General features: G+C 38.6%; 2 protein-coding genes across 12 annotated transcripts; both read left to right on the forward strand.

The window, feature by feature from the left end:
• LOC131322685 (uncharacterized) lies at positions 1 to 10221 on the forward strand. 4 transcript variants are annotated; one of them, XM_058354098.1, is made up of 16 exons: positions 1 to 183; positions 283 to 325; positions 1839 to 2345; positions 2636 to 2729; positions 3517 to 3703; positions 3790 to 4048; positions 4921 to 5136; positions 5222 to 5308; positions 5414 to 5548; positions 6360 to 6473; positions 6602 to 6849; positions 7378 to 7458; positions 7606 to 7837; positions 8111 to 8209; positions 8304 to 8489; positions 9529 to 10221. In XM_058354098.1, the coding sequence occupies exons 3-16, from the start codon at positions 1968 to 1970 to the stop codon at positions 9625 to 9627; spliced, it is 2415 nt and encodes an 804-aa protein (XP_058210081.1). In that variant the 5' UTR covers positions 1 to 183; positions 283 to 325; positions 1839 to 1967; the 3' UTR covers positions 9628 to 10221. The 4 variants fall into 4 exon arrangements, with proteins under 4 accessions (XP_058210081.1, XP_058210084.1, XP_058210083.1 ...); XM_058354101.1 differs by having other exon boundaries at positions 1880 to 2345; XM_058354100.1 differs by lacking the exon at positions 1 to 183 and having other exon boundaries at positions 190 to 325; positions 1880 to 2345.
• A 962-nt stretch (positions 10222 to 11183) lies between these two features.
• On the forward strand, positions 11184 to 19476 carry LOC131322596 (probable methyltransferase PMT11). 8 transcript variants are annotated; one of them, XM_058353968.1, is made up of 11 exons: positions 11184 to 11305; positions 12106 to 12178; positions 12721 to 13526; positions 14113 to 14262; positions 14366 to 14636; positions 15909 to 16019; positions 16340 to 16499; positions 18013 to 18270; positions 18422 to 18544; positions 18745 to 18822; positions 18948 to 19476. In XM_058353968.1, exons 3-11 carry the CDS (start codon positions 12864 to 12866, stop codon positions 19141 to 19143), a joined length of 2010 nt encoding a protein of 669 aa, XP_058209951.1. In that variant the 5' UTR covers positions 11184 to 11305; positions 12106 to 12178; positions 12721 to 12863; the 3' UTR covers positions 19144 to 19476. The 8 variants fall into 8 exon arrangements, with proteins under 8 accessions (XP_058209951.1, XP_058209946.1, XP_058209945.1 ...); XM_058353963.1 differs by having other exon boundaries at positions 11212 to 11305; positions 12774 to 13526; XM_058353962.1 differs by having other exon boundaries at positions 11226 to 11305; positions 12124 to 12178.
• Positions 19477 to 20233: the final 757 nt, after the last annotated feature.

Consider the following 20233-nt stretch of genomic DNA (forward strand, 5'->3'; position numbering starts at 1 on the left):
CCCACTATCAGTGTTCAAACTCTTACAGCGAGATCCTTGGCGGCTTTTATATTGACCCCTCTCTCTCTCTCTCTCTCTCCTGTCAATTGTATATATATACGTGTATCTAGTTCTCAGTTTCACATTTGAACTCAATTATTTATTTCTGTGTTGGGCTGGAAGCCGGTAACAAGCTCCCACTTGGTAATCTCTCTCTCTCGGCCGGCATAGTTGTGTATTTATATGTTACTATGCGATGTAAGTTTTGGGTTGACTTCCATTTGCTTCTATTCCATGTTTTAGGTGCTTCAATTACAAACCCTACAATCTCAGATCGGTTAAGAAGGTCAGTCTTCAATCTAATTGCGGCTAATTACTTGCTCTGAATTGGATTTTACTACCTGTTTGTTGACTTACTGCAATTTATTGATGTTATGAGATAATTCTGTTTCTGTTTCTGTTCACATGAATGCAAAATAAGATTGAGGAATTGAGCATATCTGTTTGTTGGGTGGTGATGCACATGAGACAAATATGGGATTAGTGGTGGCGTTTGCCACCAAGAATTCTCTATCTCATTTCAGAAAATCTGTCCACGTAGACATTATATGCACAGATTTTTTTGTGAGGCCCACCACGGGTCCTACACAAATGATCCAAGCCGTTCATTGAATGTAAAACAAATTTTCAAGGGTCTCCGTGAAAAATCATCTTAATATGATACTTATAGGTGTTAGATCCAATTATTTAACTTTTCATTTTTTTGAAATCTTAATGAAAAGTTAGATGAATGGGTCGAGAACTTATAAGTATCGGATTGAGCTGATTTTTCATAGGGACCCTTGAAAAAGTGTTTTACATTTAATGAACGGCTCGAATCATTTGTGTGGAACCCGTAGTGGGCCACATAAAAAAATCTGTGCACAATCTATGCACTTTTGTCTGTGTGGGTAGACTGGTTCATCTCATTTGTCTCTTTTAGTGAATGTGAAAAATGTTGAAACTTTGAATGCTCTCAATTGGATATTAGTTGTTTGGATCAGCTATGATAATTGGTTCTTCTACCTCCAACGAGTTATTCTTTCTTTCTTTTTTTTCCTTGATCACCTTTTTGGAGAACAATTTACGGCTTTTTGTCGGTTACCGTAGCCAAAGATTTCTTTATTAAAAAAAAACATCATCATCATTATCGTAACATGTATGCTACTACCTCTATCCCATTTCGTTTGATCTTTTATGAAAGTCGTGCCATTTTTTGAATCAAAAAACAAAGTACATCCAAAAAATAGGCTTTTTTATGGGTTACAGTAGCCAAAGATTTCTTTATCAACAACAAATATCATCATCATTATCATAACATATATGCTACTACCTCCGTCCCATTTCGTTTGATCTTTTCTGAAAGTCGTGCCATTTTTTGAATCAAAAAATAAAGTACATCCGTGATAATTTTTTGACATTTTATGAAGCAATTTATAGAGATCTCGATTAGTTATATAAATTGGTGCAAAAAAATAAGAAAACATAATGCATGGAAGTGCTTTATTTTTTCATATGGTAAATGATGACACGCTTTAAGAAAAGTGAGTATTACTGTGAATTATTTTTTTCGTTGTTGCCCACTGGAAGTGACGAGAGGAAATGCAGGAGGATTAATCATTCGGACATCCTTGAGAAGTTCTTAGGCTCAACTAGTTTTATGGTTAATTTTGATGGGCTATGGTTTCATGTTTATGTATGTTTTGTACGCGCGCATGTCTGTGGGTGGGTGAGTACTCATGTATTTAGGTTTTCTGATAAAATTATATGCCTGTATTCTGTTTGTTTATTTATTTTTATTGTTATTTTTTCATTGCTAGGTGTGTGTCTGGAAGGTTGTATGAGATTTTTGAATTTACAGCACTTATCTTGAGGGGTGAAGAGAAAGAGATTGGTTCGTCTGAATTTCAAGGTCTGTATTGAGTTTATTAAGGGGGTTCAAGATCTATATGGTGTTTTCTAAGGAGGAGCATTCGGGAATTATGTTTTCATTTCAGAAACGGAAGTGCTCATGGTCTCTGGTTGCATCTGTTGCTTCCATTTTGGCATTAGTTTCAGTAGTTCATCTATTCTTGTTTCCTGTGGTTCCTTCATTTGATTACTTGCGCGCTAAGCATGCTCAAAATGCCTGCATCCCACTAGATGAATCAATAAACGGAAGCAAAGGCAATGTTCTGCAAAGTTCACAGCCCGTTCTTAACTTCGATGTACAATTTCCGGCTGACTTGCATAAGGCAGTGGTTTACCATAGTGCTCCCTGGAAAGCTGATATTGGCCGGTGGTTATCTGGTTGTAATCCAATTACAACAGCAGTCAAAGTTGTTGAGGTAGTGGAAGTGGATGTTGTGATTATTTAAGATTGACTTTCTTTTTACTTTCTATTGTGAGGGCGTTAAAATATTACTATTGAATATGGGATCTGTGAAAACTCATCGTGTTTTCATTTTATTCTCTTTTAATTCCTAATGTTGACGGATGTAGTTTGATTCTTCACACCCATAAGCTCATCTGCCTCAGTAAATTTTGAGTATCTTCTAAAATTTAGGTTCGAGTTGGAGTTGGATCGACTTGTGAAACGGAAACCCTTGTTACTAATAGTGAGTTGATCTCTTGGCAGAATATAGGGGGCAAGAGCTGCAAAAATGACTGTAGTGGTCAAGGCATTTGCAATCTTGAACTGGGTCTATGTCGATGCTTTCACGGATTCAGCGGTTGGTGTTATTTATCTTAACTTCTTCCCATTACATTGTTTTGATTTTTTTTTACTCAAGTAGAAGCATGGAATTTTGCTTATGGATATTTGGTCCACATATGTAATACTATAAGACTCTGAACACTATCCATTAGATGTGTTTCGAGAATGAACCGCAGTCATCTCTAAGAACAAACTAAATGGTCACCTTTTGAAGAGTAACGAATTTAAGAGAGCTTCCTCAACATAACTTGCTTTATTTGGCAGTACTCTAGAATTTCTAAACTTCTTTGAAGTTGCTTTTAAGGTGGCGGTTAGTTTCAATTCATAGCTGATGGTAGTTTTACAAATATTAATCAGTGGAAACTTTTAGGTTAAGTGTATTAAGTACCACTTTTATTCCATTGCCCAAGGTTATGAGCTTTGTCTGTTACAATAAGAAGAGCCAATTGGGCAGTATCAGGCCTGAAACCTTTTCGTTCTTTAGTTTCGTTCATCCAGTTAGAAAGCAACTTTGCATGCATGGTGCTGTATAATTAAGGAACCCATTTTTTGCTCAATCGTTCAGCTTCTACATTTCTTTTCGCCTCATTTCCTTCAGAAGTCCTAGAGTAACCTCTTTGTCATGGCCAACATAGCTGTTTGTATGGTCATCATTGTTAATCTTGGAATAGTGTACTCTCTGTCTTTGCTTTTCTCACAAATAATATGATGTGGTTTATTATGCGAAGTAACCAGAATTTTCTCTAATGCTACTTTTCTGTTGAGTTGTATAATTAGCTTATCGGATATCTTTAATGGAGCAGGGGAAGGGTGCTCTGAAAGATTGCACCTGGAGTGCAATTTTCCAGGATCAGAGGACCTACCATATGGGCATTGGGTCGTCTCGATATGCCCGGCTTATTGTGACACAACAAGAGCAATGTGTTTCTGTGGGGAAGGCACTAAATACCCAAACCGACCTGTTGCTGAGGCATGCGGGTTTAAAATAAAGTAAGCACACTTTCATCCTAATAGACTCATCTGTGTAAAGTATGATCCTACTGTTAACAAGTTGACGACATCATATCTGTTCTCAGCTTACCTTCTGTACCCGAGGGTCCCAAATTGACTGACTGGACAAAAAATGACCTGGATAATGTTATGACAACAAATGGTAGCAAACCTGGGTGGTGTAACGTAGATCCAGCTGATGCATATGCTTCCAAGATTCAATTCAAAAAGGAATGTGATTGCAAATATGATGGTTTGTGGGGGCGATTTTGTGAGGTGCCTGTGCTTTGCACATGTATTAACCAATGCTCTGGCCATGGACATTGTCGCGGTGGATTTTGTCAGGTAGTAATGATGGACTTCATTCGATTAGCATGCACAGGATCTAAACTTATCCACAAAAATCTTTCTAGACAAAACATTACTTACGTAACTTGTTCATTGGTATTTCCAAAGTGAATGTAAACTCTGAAAGTTGCCATAAGAGGTTCATACATGCATGTACACAACAAAAGCCTATTATTTTTTTCCCCAAACAAAGAGATCTTTCTTTGCTACGAATATCAAAGAGACCTCTAGGCCATGGAGCATGGATACTACAAGAAGGGAATTGTCGATTGTTCTCAAGACAAGTAATTTGTTTATTTTACATATAGACTTTCTAGTTACTCCATACACTTCGTGTGTATGTTTGAGCTTTTCCTCATTTGACGGCTGAATTGCTCCGAGACACAACCTCTGCCAGTAGTTGCACAAGTAGCATTTCTGAACCAAACCCAAGTGTTCTCCATTGAACCAAGCTTCCGAGTGGTTACCATCAAACTAAGCTACCAGACGTTGTTACTTGTCCAAAAAGAAGAACGAGGTACTACACTTTGGTAACAGCTGTACAAAAGTTTTAGTAACAAAGAGAGTCTGAATCACAATTTTTAGGGCTTATCCATGGCTATCTTTACAATAACGACTAATTTACCAAGACCTGTAAGAAGTCGGAACCTCTTTTCCTAAAATTCTTCAACCTACAATAAGCTCAATTATTAGCTGGTTTTGTGTATTAAATTGTGAGATCGTGTCCATTACATCAAGTTATTCTATTGTGAATCTGTGTACTGAATCAGTTTCATAAATTTTATTTGGGAATATGCATTTTCATACACCATTCTTGAGTCCTTGACTTTTTCTGACCACTTAGCTTTTTCTTGACGTACTTTCCTAAGTGTGAAAATGGATGGTACGGAATAGATTGCAGTATTCCATCTGTTTTGCCGTCCATAAGAGAGTGGCCTCAATGGCTTCGACCAGCTCAGATTAACATTCCTAATACTACAAAATATGTTGGGAGTCTTGTCGGTCTCACTGCCATGGTTGAAAAGAAAAGGCCCCTTGTGTATGTTTATGACTTGCCTCCAGAGTTCGGTAGTCTTCTGCTTGAGGTCAGTATGAATACAACTAGTGGTTCATGATGCATGGGAAGGTTGAGTTCCTTATGGTTTTTCATTAATTTATTGACTATTGAAGGGGCGGCATTTCAAGTTTGAGTGTGTAAACAGAATATATGACGAGAAGAACGCTACATTGTGGACCGATCAGTTGTATGGGTCACAGGTATTACTTGAACCAAGAACCACATCAACTTAAGTTTTTTTCAACCTCTGTTGAAATAGTGGAATAGCTAATGTTTTGTGGTCTTATGGTGCTATTTATTTGCAGATGGCATTTTATGAGAGTATCCTAGCTAGTCATCATCGAACATTGAATGGCGAAGAAGCTGACTTTTTCTTTGTTCCCGTTCTTGATTCATGCATTATAACCCGTGCTGATGATGCACCCCACTTGAGCATGGAGGTACTTCTTATGCCCTTTTGTATAATGCTTGTGACCAATTGGCTGATTTACGTTCCTTATCTGATTTATATATGTATGAATCTTGCTACATTCTTGAAACCAATCAATATCATGGTGCCAAAACCAGCACTGCTAGGTGCACACTTTTAAGACAGATCTGAATTGGGACCCACTCCTTTTGAGAGGGGTGTAGTTTTGTGTCCGGCTCGTTGTCTTGAAGAAGTGCATGTATCTCTTCTCACTAAAACATGAAATTTTTAGTCTTGCCATAGCAGCTCCTGTTTTTCCCTAAAACCTTTGTCTGCCCTCTAGAACCTTTTTATTAACACTGCTCGTTGAAACTCATCTTGCCTCATTGGCTTCACGAGTCCTTTTTCACCACTGAGTTTGTTTAATCTAGTCTATCTTGTTTGGGTCCCAGCATCTTTTCCTACCTGTCTTTGGCTTCCCTCTAGTCATTTGAACTACTCTACATTCAATTGTTTCTCACCTTTCTGGTTCATTAGTTATCTCAGATGGGTTCCCCTCATCTTGTTATCACTTATTATTATAGAGTGTGGTGACGACTACAGTCGATTCCTTATTTTATCTGATATTGTGGCACGATTCATCCATGAGAATCTTTCTTGATTTGAACTTGAGTCAAATACAAGTGACTTTTAGAAATAATGCATTCGTAAGCCTGCAGTTTTTCCCTCGTGAATTCATGCACGGACACTACCATGCTGTTATTAGTTGCCGTGTGCATCATTCTGTCTCCCCCTATTTGGCTTCATCTGGTAACTGCAAAATATAACTCGTTAAATTCCAGAAACACATGGGGCTAAGGAGCTCTCTAACTCTCGAGTTTTATAAGAAGGCACATGATCACATTGTGGAGCAATATCCCTTCTGGAACCGCTCATCAGGAAGAGACCACATTTGGGTATGAGTATTTTGGCTAAATTTTTTTTTATTGTCAGTGTAGGAACTATTGCTGACGGTTTTTCTTTTGGTACATATGATGGCACTTTGTGGGTATGCTAATATTTTTGCTTTTATATCTCAAGACAGTCCTTTTCTTGGGATGAAGGTGCATGCTATGCTCCCAAGGAGATATGGAATAGCATGATGTTGGTCCACTGGGGAAATACAAACTCAAAGCATAACCACTCGACAACCGCATATTGGGCTGACAACTGGGACCAAATCTCTTCTGACAGAAGAGGCAACCATCCCTGCTTTGACCCGGATAAAGATCTTGTCCTTCCTGCATGGAAAAGACCTGATGTAGATGCCCTGAGCTCAAAACTTTGGGCTAGGTGTGTACCTGATGAAAGATGTTATTTATGTTAGTTACCACCTCTGAAGATCTAGTATATGGGGCTGGGGGGCCTCTCCACTGGTTGCCATTTAGTTTTGAGTTGGATACTTAAAATGCTCGCTCCCTCCATCCCGCATTGTTGTTCCATTTCTCTTTTGGATGCCCAAATGTTAGTTCTACTTGTGTAGTTGGAAGAAAAAAAGAAGAAGCATGCCCGCTTACTACACCCACTAGTTGGTGTCTCACCATATGGGATGGGTTAATTGGGTACTGTCCTGACTTTAATTTTCCAAAACTATCCTTCAGATGGCTATAAATATCTTCAAAATTGAGAATAAAGGAAAAATGTTAGAAATTACTGTTTCTTAACTTGCATTTGAATGCAATTAACATGTCGCCTTCAAAAGTGGAAATTCACAAAAGTGACTAACAATATGGGAATGGGGGAGTGCTAAAGTTTTAGCCAACTGTACTATTCCCAAAGCATATGTCAGAATAAATGTTTACATGAGTGTTACTTCTGCAGGTCCCGTGAGAAACGGAACACGTTGTTTTACTTCAATGGAAATCTAGGATCAGCTTATGAACACGGAAGACCAGAAGACACGTAAGTAAGCCAAAGGGTTCCTAGGAGCCATAAAATGGAGAACTGGTTGAAAACCACACATACTATTTTTATTCTTGGGACCAAGTTGTGCAAAATATTCTTTCCGTCTGTGCTTTGACGTGTATAATGAATGTATGCATTATTCAGGTATAGTATGGGTATCAGACAGAAAGTGGCAGAAGAGTTTGGATCAACTCCTAACAAGGAAGGGAAACTTGGGAAACAGCATGCTGAAGATGTGATTGTGACCCCGCTACGTTCTGATAATTATCACGAGGCTTTGGGCAATTCTGTCTTTTGTGGGGTTATGCCTGGAGATGGTTGGAGTGGTCGTATGGAAGACAGTATGTTACAAGGCTGCATTCCTGTTGTCATTCAGGTTGTATGATCCTCCGCTTTGTTTCTGTGTCAACTTTGAGCTTGTCAAAATTGATATTTGTGTCATAATTTTGGTTTGAAAGACCATTTGGAGCCTTCTGCCAATTTCGAATGGAGGATATTGTTCCTTATTTCCTCCACTTTTCAAAACGCAAAAGAAAGAACTCAAGCACTGTCAAGTTATTTATGTTTTCAAATCTCCCTGTTGGCAGTCTGTGACAATCTGGATCTCTAGACCAACCTTAACTTTTTTTCAATTGGTTTCCATATTTAGGATGGGATCTACCTTCCATATGAGAATGTCCTCAACTATGAAAGTTTTGCTGTGCGGATAGGCGAAGATGAAATTCCAGAGTTGATAAAAATTCTCAGGGTAACTTATTGGTTTACTGAAGTAACAGAAATGAATTGACTTCTTGTTCAAAGATGGCAGAATTTTTTTGAAACTTGAGTTTTGCTTCGTGAAGGGATTCAATGAAACAGAAATAGAATTCAGGCTGGCAAATGTACAGAAGATTTGGCAGAGGTTCTTATATCGTGATTCGTTTTTGCTTGAGGCTGAGCGTCAGAAAGCTGCATTTGGACAGGTGGACGATTGGGCTGTGGAGTTCTTGCAGCTAGGTGAAGATGATGTTATTGCCACTGTGATACAGGTACACAAAATTCTTTTCATACCCAGAATTGCACGTTATTTACACTAAGAGTTTTTTTATACATTTGGTTGAGGAGACAGTGAAAAGAAGGAATATCATGAATTTTTTTATTTAATGGAGTGACAGTAATTCCTATGATATTAGATTAATGGAGTGCTTTTTCTTTCGTAATCTTAGGGTTTATGACTTCAGATGAAAGAGCACCCTGAGTTTAGCCTTTCAAGCCCTATTAGGTCTGGTTGTACTTGGAAGGTCAATTAGAAATGTCCATAAAGAAGTTGGAAGAAAACAAGATTCTCTAGTTCGTTTACTAATAGGGATAACTTGTGGCGAATTCATAAGAAAAAGCAAAATGTTTGTGTGATGTGATTCCGGCTATTTGATTTGCTGGACGTCACATGATATGCTTAGAAGTTGGTTTGGCTAGGCACCCGATTTACAGAATTTGTTTGGTAGACGTTGATATACATGGTCATCCTTTTATAAAAAGAGAGTTTCACCCGTCACTCTAATTTCTTGCCTCCTTTTTTTGTTGCATATCCAAGTACCATTTGTTGGATGCAAATATGTTTCACCCGTCACTCTAATTTCTTGCCTCCTTTTTTGGTTGAATATCCGAGTACTTTTTGTTGGATGCAAATATGAAAACTTCAATTCATGACATTGACATTGTACTATTAAAGAAAGAAAAAGTTATTCACAATGTTACTTTGGCCTAACTTGTGTATATCAATGCAGGGTGTATTGTTTCAAAACATACGATGAACTTATCTTCTTATGACTTATCTTCTACAAAGATAGGAGTATCAAATTTGATGGAGCACGCATATTTTTAACCATCCTCTTTTCTTCATTTTGGCACTCTCCATAGATGAAAATCATAGCACGTCATTTCCAAAAATAACACATACGCCCTTGTCTTAGATACTTTAATCGACTCCTTCTCTCCTGGAGGGTATGTTTGGCCTGTCTCTGTGGAATTTGTTTGTGCTTAAATCTTAACTGACGGAATTTGAACTGTCAATTTATTTTTGAAAAGGTTTTACACTACAAGTTACACAGTGACCCTTGGAGGCGACAACTTGCTCGTACTAACAAGGAGTTTGGGTTACCACAAGAATGCATGATGAAGAACTGATTGAAGAGTTGTACCATAATACCATAAATACTAGCTTTACAATGACTTGGGAGCGGTTTGATAGGAAGAAGCAGACGCCTTTGCCCCCTTGACAGGAAAATGCAGATTACATGTGCATTCCGGAATGTTTCCAATTGTTTGTTTCCGCGGTGCTCTTGAGTGGATAGAAGACCTACGATTGAAATTTAGGTACGGAATTTGGTAAGCTGTAGCAACCATTGTACAGTTCCTATAATACAGGGTAGCGTCCATATGGAAGCCATGTTTCTGAAGGGGTAGCTACCCAGTTTTTGCCAAAGAGAAGTATAGGAAAGTGTTGATATCTTAGTTTCGAAAAATTCATATAGACGTGGCATGATGAACTTGTGTGTTTTATATAGACTGGAAAAAGAGAAAAATCAGACAGCAATTTCCTTTTTGATTTCTCCGTCGTATCTTCAAATAGATGACAAAATTTTCGTATCGAAGTTATTTACGTGCGAACGTTAAATTGAAAATCAATGTATCGACGGACCACTGCGAATGTGTTGGATGTACTTGCGTTGGCTTTCCTGTGAATGGAATATTTGGAATATGATCCGGATGACGAATATCATATTTGCCTACTGGAAGGAGAAATCGAAATATTTTGTTTTGAACCTTGTTTTGGATGATTGTATGCCATCTGAGCCTGGGCTTAGCCCGATGAAGAGAAATTTGGGCTTATGTTCTTTACAGTCCAGGCTCAACCTGGCTTCGTGTTGAACGCGCTTTGACTTATTTCGCCGATTTAGGCTCGTTTTGTGGGACATCTCGCATAATTATATATGTTACGTCTATTTTGAACAAATGATATCTCTAACTGGTAAATGTTATTCCTCTAAATGGTAATAAATGTTATGCGTAGTAAATATTATGGGTGCATAACATATGCTAGTGTGCACCCTAATCGTCCCGTTTTTGGACTTCTTAAACCTTTGTCTCTTTTATGTTTCTTTTGGTTCTTGACTTGACCTTTTAGGCTTTTTTAGTAGATTTTCATTGTTCTTTAGTTGCCCTTTTTTAGATCCCGTTCTACTAACATTTTTTATTATTTTTTTAAAAAGTGCACATTCTCTCCTTATTCAAAATTTTCCACGTTATTAGTTTTGTTCTAAACTTTTGTGAATTATTGATTCGTCTTGACGAGACAAATTAAAAAGGTAAAAAAATTACTTTTATTCAAATATTTTAAGAAATAGTAACAATTTAAAAAGGTAAAAAAATTACTTTTATTCAAATATTTTAAGAAATAGTAACAATTTAAGTTGAAAAAGTATAAAAAGTTGAGTTATAAATCAATTTGAACCCTAGAGCACAGATCAAATAAGTACTTATTTTTTGAGAAATCTGTCTTGTTCCGCTAAAAAATATTCCGTAAGTATTTATTTATAATTTTCAAGTTTCAAAATAATGTATTTACAAATTTTTTTTTGCACCGTTCAAAATATCTCATTGAAATCTATCAAACAAGATTTATATCGTACAAAAAATTATTTCAGTAAATTTATTATTTTTAAATTTGAAAATTACAAATAATTGCTTCAAAATTTTTAAGAACGGAAGAGGGCAAAAGCGAGTCAAGCGACAGCCCCCAAGCTTCTTCTCCTTCTCGATCGACAACAACTGGGAGATCTGCACTCCTCCTCTTCTGTTTCCAGTTAAGCTGCTTCTTCTCCTCCTCCTCCTCCTCCTCCTTCTTCTGTTTCGGCCTGTTTCCAGCCCTGTCCTCGTCTGCATTTTTTTTTTGTTGTGCGTGTGGCTCTTTTGTTGTTGCCGGTTGCCCTGTTCTTTCCCGGTTGCTCTGTCCAGCTCTGTTTTTGCTTCTCGGTCAAATCAATTTGTGTGTGTGTGTGTGTGTGTGTGGTTCTTTTATTGTCTAGCTCTGTCCAATTTTTTTCGTTTTGTGTTCTTGCCTTGCTCTTTCCCATTGTACTTGGCTTAGCAAATGAAAAAAAGAAGAGGAATGATGCTGAATCTGTTTTAATCCGACTGGACCCAAGAGCTAGACAATAATGTATGTTTTTTTTTTTGGACAAATTTTCTTTATCCCCAAACAACAATGGAACAGTCACACACTACAAACCAAAATGAAAGTAGTTGAACACAATTGCGCCCCGCTGCCGAGCAAAATAAAAATAACAAATTGCTTGCGCTTAAGCTCCAGGGGACCTTGGCGCCTCGGTGCGACTTTTGCCCTTTAAACACTGGATGGGTCCAATCTTGAGTATAGCTTCAGCGAGCTTTTCGATTATGCATTGGTTGTTTATTTGGCCGAAGCAAATCTTCACCTTCTTTAGTTCTGTATACTATTTTCAAGTGACGGGGATGTTGAATCAAGAACATATAATCTGAGTGCAGTTATTTATAATCAAGTTCTATGGATTCCCATCATTCTTGAATGTTGAGTTCTGTTTTGGTTTGGTTTGTTCTTAATCTTCTTTATATATCTGGGTGCAGTTTTTTATGAGAATGCAGGGAGCTTAAATCATGGAGATTGGTGGTGGGGAAAAGATGCATATTATTTCATGAGGTACTTTTTCTACAAACCACTTGAGATACTTGAAACTGATTTGAACATTAAATGTTTTGTGGTTCTATGAATAACCATTTAAAAATATTGACGCCACACTGAACCACCATGCCCTCATCCCAAAACGGGAGTCAATGATCTTTGCTAACTTCTTTTCAAGGTGTTTGAGAGAGGAATACGAGACACACATACTTCTTATTTAGGTACTTGGTACCAAAAAAGGTTTGGAGGTTATTAGTTTCATTTCATGAGTACCAATAATATTGTTTGGACATGCTTATGGAGCAAACCTCTATAAATTCTTTTTTTGCTTTGACATTGCTATCGTTGGCCAAAGGCTTAATTTTGTTATGTTTGTTTTATCACTTCTTCTCCGGATCCACTTCATCTCCTCCCCATCCTTTTCTGCGATCGATGAATGTATCGTGGTCGCCGTTTGACAAAACAAACTGTGGTCTAGGTATGCATATTTCTGAATCTATTTGTCACGTTTTATTTTACCTTGCTGCGGTCATTAACTTATGGTTTATCATAAAATCCAGGTGGACGATTTTCCTTTTCAATTGTCAATGATCTTTGATAACTTCTTTTCAAGGCGTTTGAGAGAGGAAGACGAATCAAACGAGGCCTACATACATAGTTTTGTATATACAAAGGGAGATTAGATTTGAGGCAGTATCAAAGAATGAAAGCCTTCTTCACCAACGGAGACTTCTTCAAATCCTCCACGTTCATAAAGATCTCGGCTTTCCTCTTCATATCCCTCGCTTTCTTCTACTTCGGCAAGCACTGGTCCGATGGCTACCAGCAGCTCATCTTCTTCAACTCACGCCAAAACCCTCTCACCTCCTCCCAAACCACCCCCACCGTCTCTCTCTCCCCAAACCACAACAAATCCTTTGACATCTCCTCCCTCATCGCCAACACCACTACCCAAACCCAAACCCTAGCTTCAATTCCACCGCCGTCGGATCCCGAACCGCTTCCCCCGCCTCCGCCGCCGGAAGTGCAGAGGTTTGGGATCGTGGACGAGAATGGGACGATGACGGACAATTTCGAAATTGGGGACTTTGACCCGGGCATTGCGGAGGATTGGGGGAGTGAAAACACGACAGAGGCGGTGGAGGAGAGTAGGGCGGTGGTTAAGAAGTTTGGGCGGTGTAACGAGAGCATGAGGGAGTATATACCATGTTTGGACAATGTGGAGGCGATACGGGGGTTGGAGTCAACGGAGAGAGGGGAGAGGTTCGAGCGGCATTGTCCGGAGAAAGGGAAGGGGTTGGACTGCTTGGTTCCGGCTCCTAAGGGTTATAGAACCCCGATCCCCTGGCCGAGAAGTCGTGATGAGGTAGTATTTGTTGTGTTAATCTGCTGGCCTAAGGTAGTGTTTGGTTTTGGAAGAGAGATTCGGAATGTGACGAAATGGTCATTTCTTGGCCTCGAAGGTATGAGGATTCACCTAGATTGGTGATTGATGATTCCATTTGTTATATGTATACATTGTGTGGCAGTTGGCCTAGTGGTTGTGTAGCAGCATTAATTGTTGTGTGGTAACCATATAGAGAGGGATTTGATACCCACTGTGATTGGTTGGGACGTGGATAGGGTAAAGTATGTTTTTTCAACAATTGGGGAAAAAATCCGATGAGAATTACGGAGGAATGACCATTTCTGTTCATTCCAATCAACCAAACACTTGCCTAGCTGTATTTGATACTCTTTTCCAGTTTATCGTAGGGAATAATTCCATAAAATACAGTATTTTGAGAAGTACATATGCAATTTTATGGTGGAATCCAAATTACTGGCTGAAAATTTAGTTCAGAATCTTGTTTTCTCATTGTGATGGATAGTATTGAGATGATACCACTGTAGAGGTAAACCATGCAGTGGATGGATTATAAGCAAGTTATTGCAAATGCACTTCAATGCAGGTATGGTTTAGCAATGTTCCCCATGCACGTCTAGTTGAAGATAAGGGGGGTCAAAATTGGATTTCCATTGATAAAGACAAATTCAAGTTTCCTGGAGGTGGTACACAGTTCATACATGGGGCAGATCAGTATTTGGATCAGATTTCGAAGGTTCTTAAGTTATTACAATACCACTTGGTAGTGAAATTAGTAGTTTGGTTAACGTTCGAGGTTCTTGTCTTTCTGATTGTGATTTTCGTATTTGGATGCGTAGATGGTCCCTGATATAGCTTTTGGTCAGCATACTCGAGTTGCCATGGATGTTGGTTGCGGTGTTGCGAGTTTTGGTGCGTATCTATTATCACGGAATGTGCTCACAATGTCTGTAGCGCCGAAAGATGTGCATGAGAATCAGGTTCAATTCGCACTTGAGCGTGGAGTACCTGCAATGGTGGCAGCTTTAGCAACGCGGCGGTTATTGTATCCGAGTCAGGCCTTTGACTTGATACATTGTTCTAGATGTAGAATTAACTGGACTCGTGATGGTATGTTTTTCCCTCCCATAATTACTCGTTATCTTTGTTTGATAGGACTGTAGAAAAGAATTTTAGTTTCTAATCGAGCACCAGAGTACATCTTGGAAAAACTGACCTGTTACAGCCTACTTGCAGAATTTCCCAGTGGTTTAATAAGATTGTCTTGCCAAGTCAGTTCCTCATTAATGTGTTGTACCAGCGACATTGGTAATGGACTGACTTGTATACAGATACTGGAGCCGACTTGTACTAACTCATTGATGGAAGCTCATAGATTGGGTGTTTTTAGTCAGTCCTGATGCTCAACTACGGCCTCGTTGTACAAATTGCTAAGTGAATGTCAGATACAAGTCCTAATGCTCTATGTTCCGTCAATTTTTCACAAAGTGGACAGTTATCACCTTAGGATTTGCATCACACCAAATTCTTGATGGAAAATTATTATAATTTTCAAATAGGTTTTTGTGTTACGAATTATATCATGTGAATGTTTCCATTTGTTCGATTATTTTGTCTGCAATGCCCTGATTCATGAGCTTGTGAGAGCCATCCAAAAAAAGAACATCCTACGTCGGGCCATGTTAAAGCATCAAACTCAAAACAAATTGGCCTTGAATGGAGATGCTGCCTTGGCTCATATATTAGTTTCGAAGGCTATTATTAACTAATGTGGGGCAAGCTCCAACACTCCCCTGCACATGCGACCCCTAACCCGCATGTAGAGAGGTAAATAAAGGATTCATAACGTAGGGATCATAATGAAAAGCGTATTGGGCCTATTGGCAATGATTGGAGAGGCCGCTCAGGCTCATACATTAGTTTTGGAGGTTATCATTAACCAATGTGGGAGGTTCACAAATTTGGTCTGTAATGGAAGTTTTTCCTAGCTTTGTCTCGATATATTAAGAATTTTAGTTTGGAAATCACTGTGTATATGTAATTCTTGTTGTAGCCTAATTTCTTATATTACGCTTCCATCTGAAGTTGTATCAAAGACGATTAAATACTTTGATCGTCAACCTGCAAACGTGCATGGACAATGTGCAATCATCATTTCTGTGTTAATTTAGTCATAGTCTAGTTGTTCCGTGCCGTCCTTATTTACAAAGTGGCATGTCGTTTTTGTCTGGGTAATCCATTGAAGCAACCAGTGGTTTAGTTATTCGAATTAAACTTTTATTGTGTAAAGAACTCTGGCAAAAACTGTATGAAGTACTGTTGATGATCAAATAGGGGACATATTCTTATCATGGCTTTTGTCATTCTTTCATTGTCATGAAGATGGAATCTTGCTGCTTGAGGTCAACAGGGTACTAAGGGCAGGAGGATACTTTGCTTGGGCGGCACAACCTGTTTATAAGCATGAACCCCTCTTAGAAGAGCAATGGGAAGGTATTACCCTGCACAATTTGTATGCTGAATATTTGAGCTTTTAATAAAGTTTTATGAGTTTGACTCTAAATTTGGAATAGGGGCACCCCTTTTCTAGTATCCTTCTATGCACAATTGTACCTCAGTTTCCATTCAATTACTGTATTCGTTTCCAATTGCTTGCAAAGTGCCTTATGCTATTATTTTGACTGATAACATCATAAACTCCTTGAATTTAGATTTGACTATAACTCCCCAAATTGGCGACTGAACAATTTGCAACTGGTTATGCCACATGTGCCTTTGATGTGACTTGCCAATTTATCTTCCTTTGTTTTCAGAAATGGTTAATCTTACCAGTCGCCTTTGTTGGAATCTTGTAAAGAAGGAGGGTTATATTGCAATTTGGCAGAAGCCCTCTAACAACAGTTGCTATTTAAGTCGCGAGGCAGGAACCCAACCTCCGCTGTGTGATTCAGAGGATGACCCAGACAATGTTTGGTATTATCTACCATCCTATTTCTGTTTTTCTGCTTGTGATTCAAGTAGTCCACTTTTCTGCTTGTGATTCAACTAGTCCACATTCTAAATTGACGTGTAGGTTTAGATCTACTATAGTTTCTTGTCTTGTCATTGCTATCAGAAATTGATCAGTCTTGTGTATCTGTAGAAGCAGTTAAAACTGAGACAACTTAAGCTCTTGGCCTCGATCATGGGCTTAATATTATCTTGCCTCATAGTTTATGGAATTGATGCTTCAAGCCCAACTGTTCCTGTCCAGGTTTGAGAGGAATACATAGGTAAGGAAAAAGAAGGGTTGCTTCTGAACCCAAGTGTGGGTGTTGGCACTGGGCTCATACACAGTTTTCCAAGAGAAACTTATGAAACCATAGTTCATATTTCATGACTTGTAGACAGTTGTTTTTTATGTAGGCAGACCAGCAGCCCTCTGCGAACCAATGTAGGTACAGCGTGATGCAACACCATTAGAGTTTCGTAACCCTTTGAGAGAGCGGTTGTGAGGGAGAAATCTCCTAACATGCGACGGCGATGGTTCTCTGATTCTTGTTTGGCAGTGAAACGAAGGGGTAGGCCATGGGTCCGGCTAACAAGCATTTCCATGGTGTCCCATGCTTGGAGACAGGTAGGCATACCCTTTGGCCAACAGCATCACGGCTAGATCTTGGGGTTTATGTCATTGAGTTGTAGTGGGTAGGTATACCTTATCGTGGTATGCTATGTACTGGTTAACTTTGTCTTATTGCCGAGGTCTCTCTTTTGTCTAAAATGGTCAAAGTGGACCCAAGTTCCAAGCAGCTTGAACAATATATCAATTCTAGCCGCCAATCCATGCTTCATGATGCTGCATGCAGGTCATGGGTTGTTGGGACATTCTGTCATTTACGCGCAAAACCCAAGGCATGCTACATATTAAAGGCATGTCATTCTTGAGCGGAGTGATGAGAGATGAATCAGGAATCAAGGAGAGGCAAGGTTTAGTCCCCAGGCGGGGACATTGGAAGGCCTCTTAGCCAAAAGAGCGCCAAGGCAATGTCACGGGGCAAAAGCTTATATCCTATGGTGGTGGGGTCAATCCCCTTTAATGATGATCAAGTAACTTGCCATGTGCGATACACTTTCCCATCTATCGGATACCAATTGTGACCCTTTTCCATTTGATAGCTGTAGCTGTTTCGATATGTATTTGTTTGGTGGATTAGGAACCAGTATACTAAAGAAACATGTATGGAAGAAGTACAAAGCTGAAAGTGAAGCAGGCTAAGGCTATACTTTTGACATATAAAGAGGAATTGGTCGATGAAACCTCTATGAGTAGGTGTGTATGTTAGAAATGGGACTTGGTATTTGTTGGTACATTCCTATACTCTGATGGACCAGTATATTTTGAGAATAGAAAAAGCTTGTGAAAATTTTGAAAGAAGGTGCTACATGATGTATCTGCTGTCTGTTGCAAACCATGGACTAAGATCCTAATTTATTTTCTTGCTTTTAGGTATGTTGATCTGAAGGCATGTATCACTCGACTACCTGATGATGGGGCCGGATCAAATGTTACCACATGGCCTGCACGACTTCATAATCCTCCTGACAGACTCCAGAGCGTACAAATGGATGCGTACATATCAAGAAGAGAGCTCTTCAGTGCCGAATCAAAATACTGGAGTGAAATAATCGCAAGTTACGTTCGTGTGTTACATTGGAAAAGCTACAAACTTAGAAATGTGCTGGACATGAGAGCCGGTTTTGGAGGGTAATGGATTTTTATCTGAGATTTGTTCTTGCTTCTTGAGTATACCAAACTATTTGTCTATACAACATTAATGTCCAGTCACATTGTGCTATTCCTAGATTTTCCTGTAAAGTCATCTTATTTTTTGTGCTCAACTTATTTGTTTTTGCAGATTTGCAGCAGCATTGATAGAACATCAACTTGATTGCTGGGTTCTAAATGTTGTTCCTGTTAGTGGCCCAAACACATTACCTGTTATCTATGATCGGGGGCTTCTAGGAGTTCTGCATGACTGGTACAAACTCCGCCACCACACGTGCACACACAACAACTATAATAAATGAAAAGCTAAAGGAAAAACAGATAGGCATGTTTTGGTTGTCCTCCATTGTTGATTTGGCTGTGAATCCTTAATTCTAATGTTGTTGATTGACTAAGCCATAATATTGTGATTGTGTGTTATTTAGTTCACTAAATATAAGAAGTATTTCCTAGGTGTGAGCCATTTGACACATACCCAAGAACCTATGATCTATTGCATGCGGCTGGCCTCTTCTCTATTGAGCGAAAAAGGTACAGTCTACTCCCTATTAGTATCATGCATTAGCTTTAGTTTTTTTTTTATTCACCACTTCACAAATGTAACATCTCCGAACCATTTAGTATTTAGCCCATAATTTCTCGATTTTCTATTTCAGATGCAATGTCTCTAGCATCATGCTTGAAATGGACCGGATTCTAAGACCAGGTGGACACGTATACATCCGTGATTCTGTTGGTGTAATGGATGAACTTCAAGAAATTGGGAAGGCCATGGGTTGGCATGTTGCATTGAGGGACACTTCTGAGGGGCCCCACGCAAGTTATAGGATCCTGACATGTGATAAACGCTAATTACGGGTTTGAAGTGAAAGGATGTGAATCTCACCAAAAATGGTGAGATTTGGTGAGAAAGGGATCGCTTTTCATACTTCATTAAGAGATCGTAGTATAGGACTAAGTGGGAAGATTTCCCTAGTTGAAATGTACTCTCCTGTTTCTTTCTTTCCTTTCTTTTGCTTTCGACGTTTATAGAAGGTTTTCGTAGTTCTAATGTTCTCTCCTGTTTCGTTTTTTCTGTTCTTCATATTTAGATACGTTAGTCCTGTAAGTAAAATTGAATTGGTTGCCAAACGAAATTACTTTTGTAACAAAACCAGACTAATCAGATTAGACACCTTCTTCTTATCTTTGCCAGTTGAAATGTGGGGGGATAAGACTATTCAATCATCTCCATAGAACCAATATGTCAAAACCAATTTTGGTAGATGAATCAATGGATTGGTTTAAGGGTAAGACCTGAACGTGGAAAATTTTAAGCTTTGTGGTTAGTTAACATCCCTTGTTATACACAACTCACACCCTATAATAGACAATTTATACCCCCTTAACTTTTGTTGTACACAATTCACACACTTGTATAACAATTCACACCCCCTGTTGTACAATTTACATCCACAAACTACAATTTTGCACCTCCTATAATAGATAATTCACACTCCTTAAACTCTTCTTTGTACACACAACTCACATCTTCTATAACACACAATCCACATTCTATAAAAGACAATTCACACCCCCTGTTGTACAATTTACATCCACAAACTACAATTTACACCTCCTATAATAGATAATTCACACTCCTTAAACTCCTCTTTGTATACACATCTCACATCTTCTATAACACACAATCCACACTCTATAAAAGACAATTCACATCTAAAAAATACACAATAATTCACACCTCATATATAACAAATAATTTACACCCACCCTGTTATATACAATTCACACTCTTCTGTATATAATAAACAATTCACACCTAATTGGTTACTTGCCAATTTTAGGTTTGGGTCTCGGATTGGGCAGAAGATTGCTATTTTAGCATGATGTTGTTTTCTTGTTCCTATTAGTCTAGTAACAATTTCAAAATTAATGAATTTTT

This window comes from Rhododendron vialii, chromosome 4a (assembly GCF_030253575.1).
Source record: "Rhododendron vialii isolate Sample 1 chromosome 4a, ASM3025357v1".
Taxonomy (NCBI): Eukaryota; Viridiplantae; Streptophyta; class Magnoliopsida; order Ericales; family Ericaceae; genus Rhododendron; species Rhododendron vialii.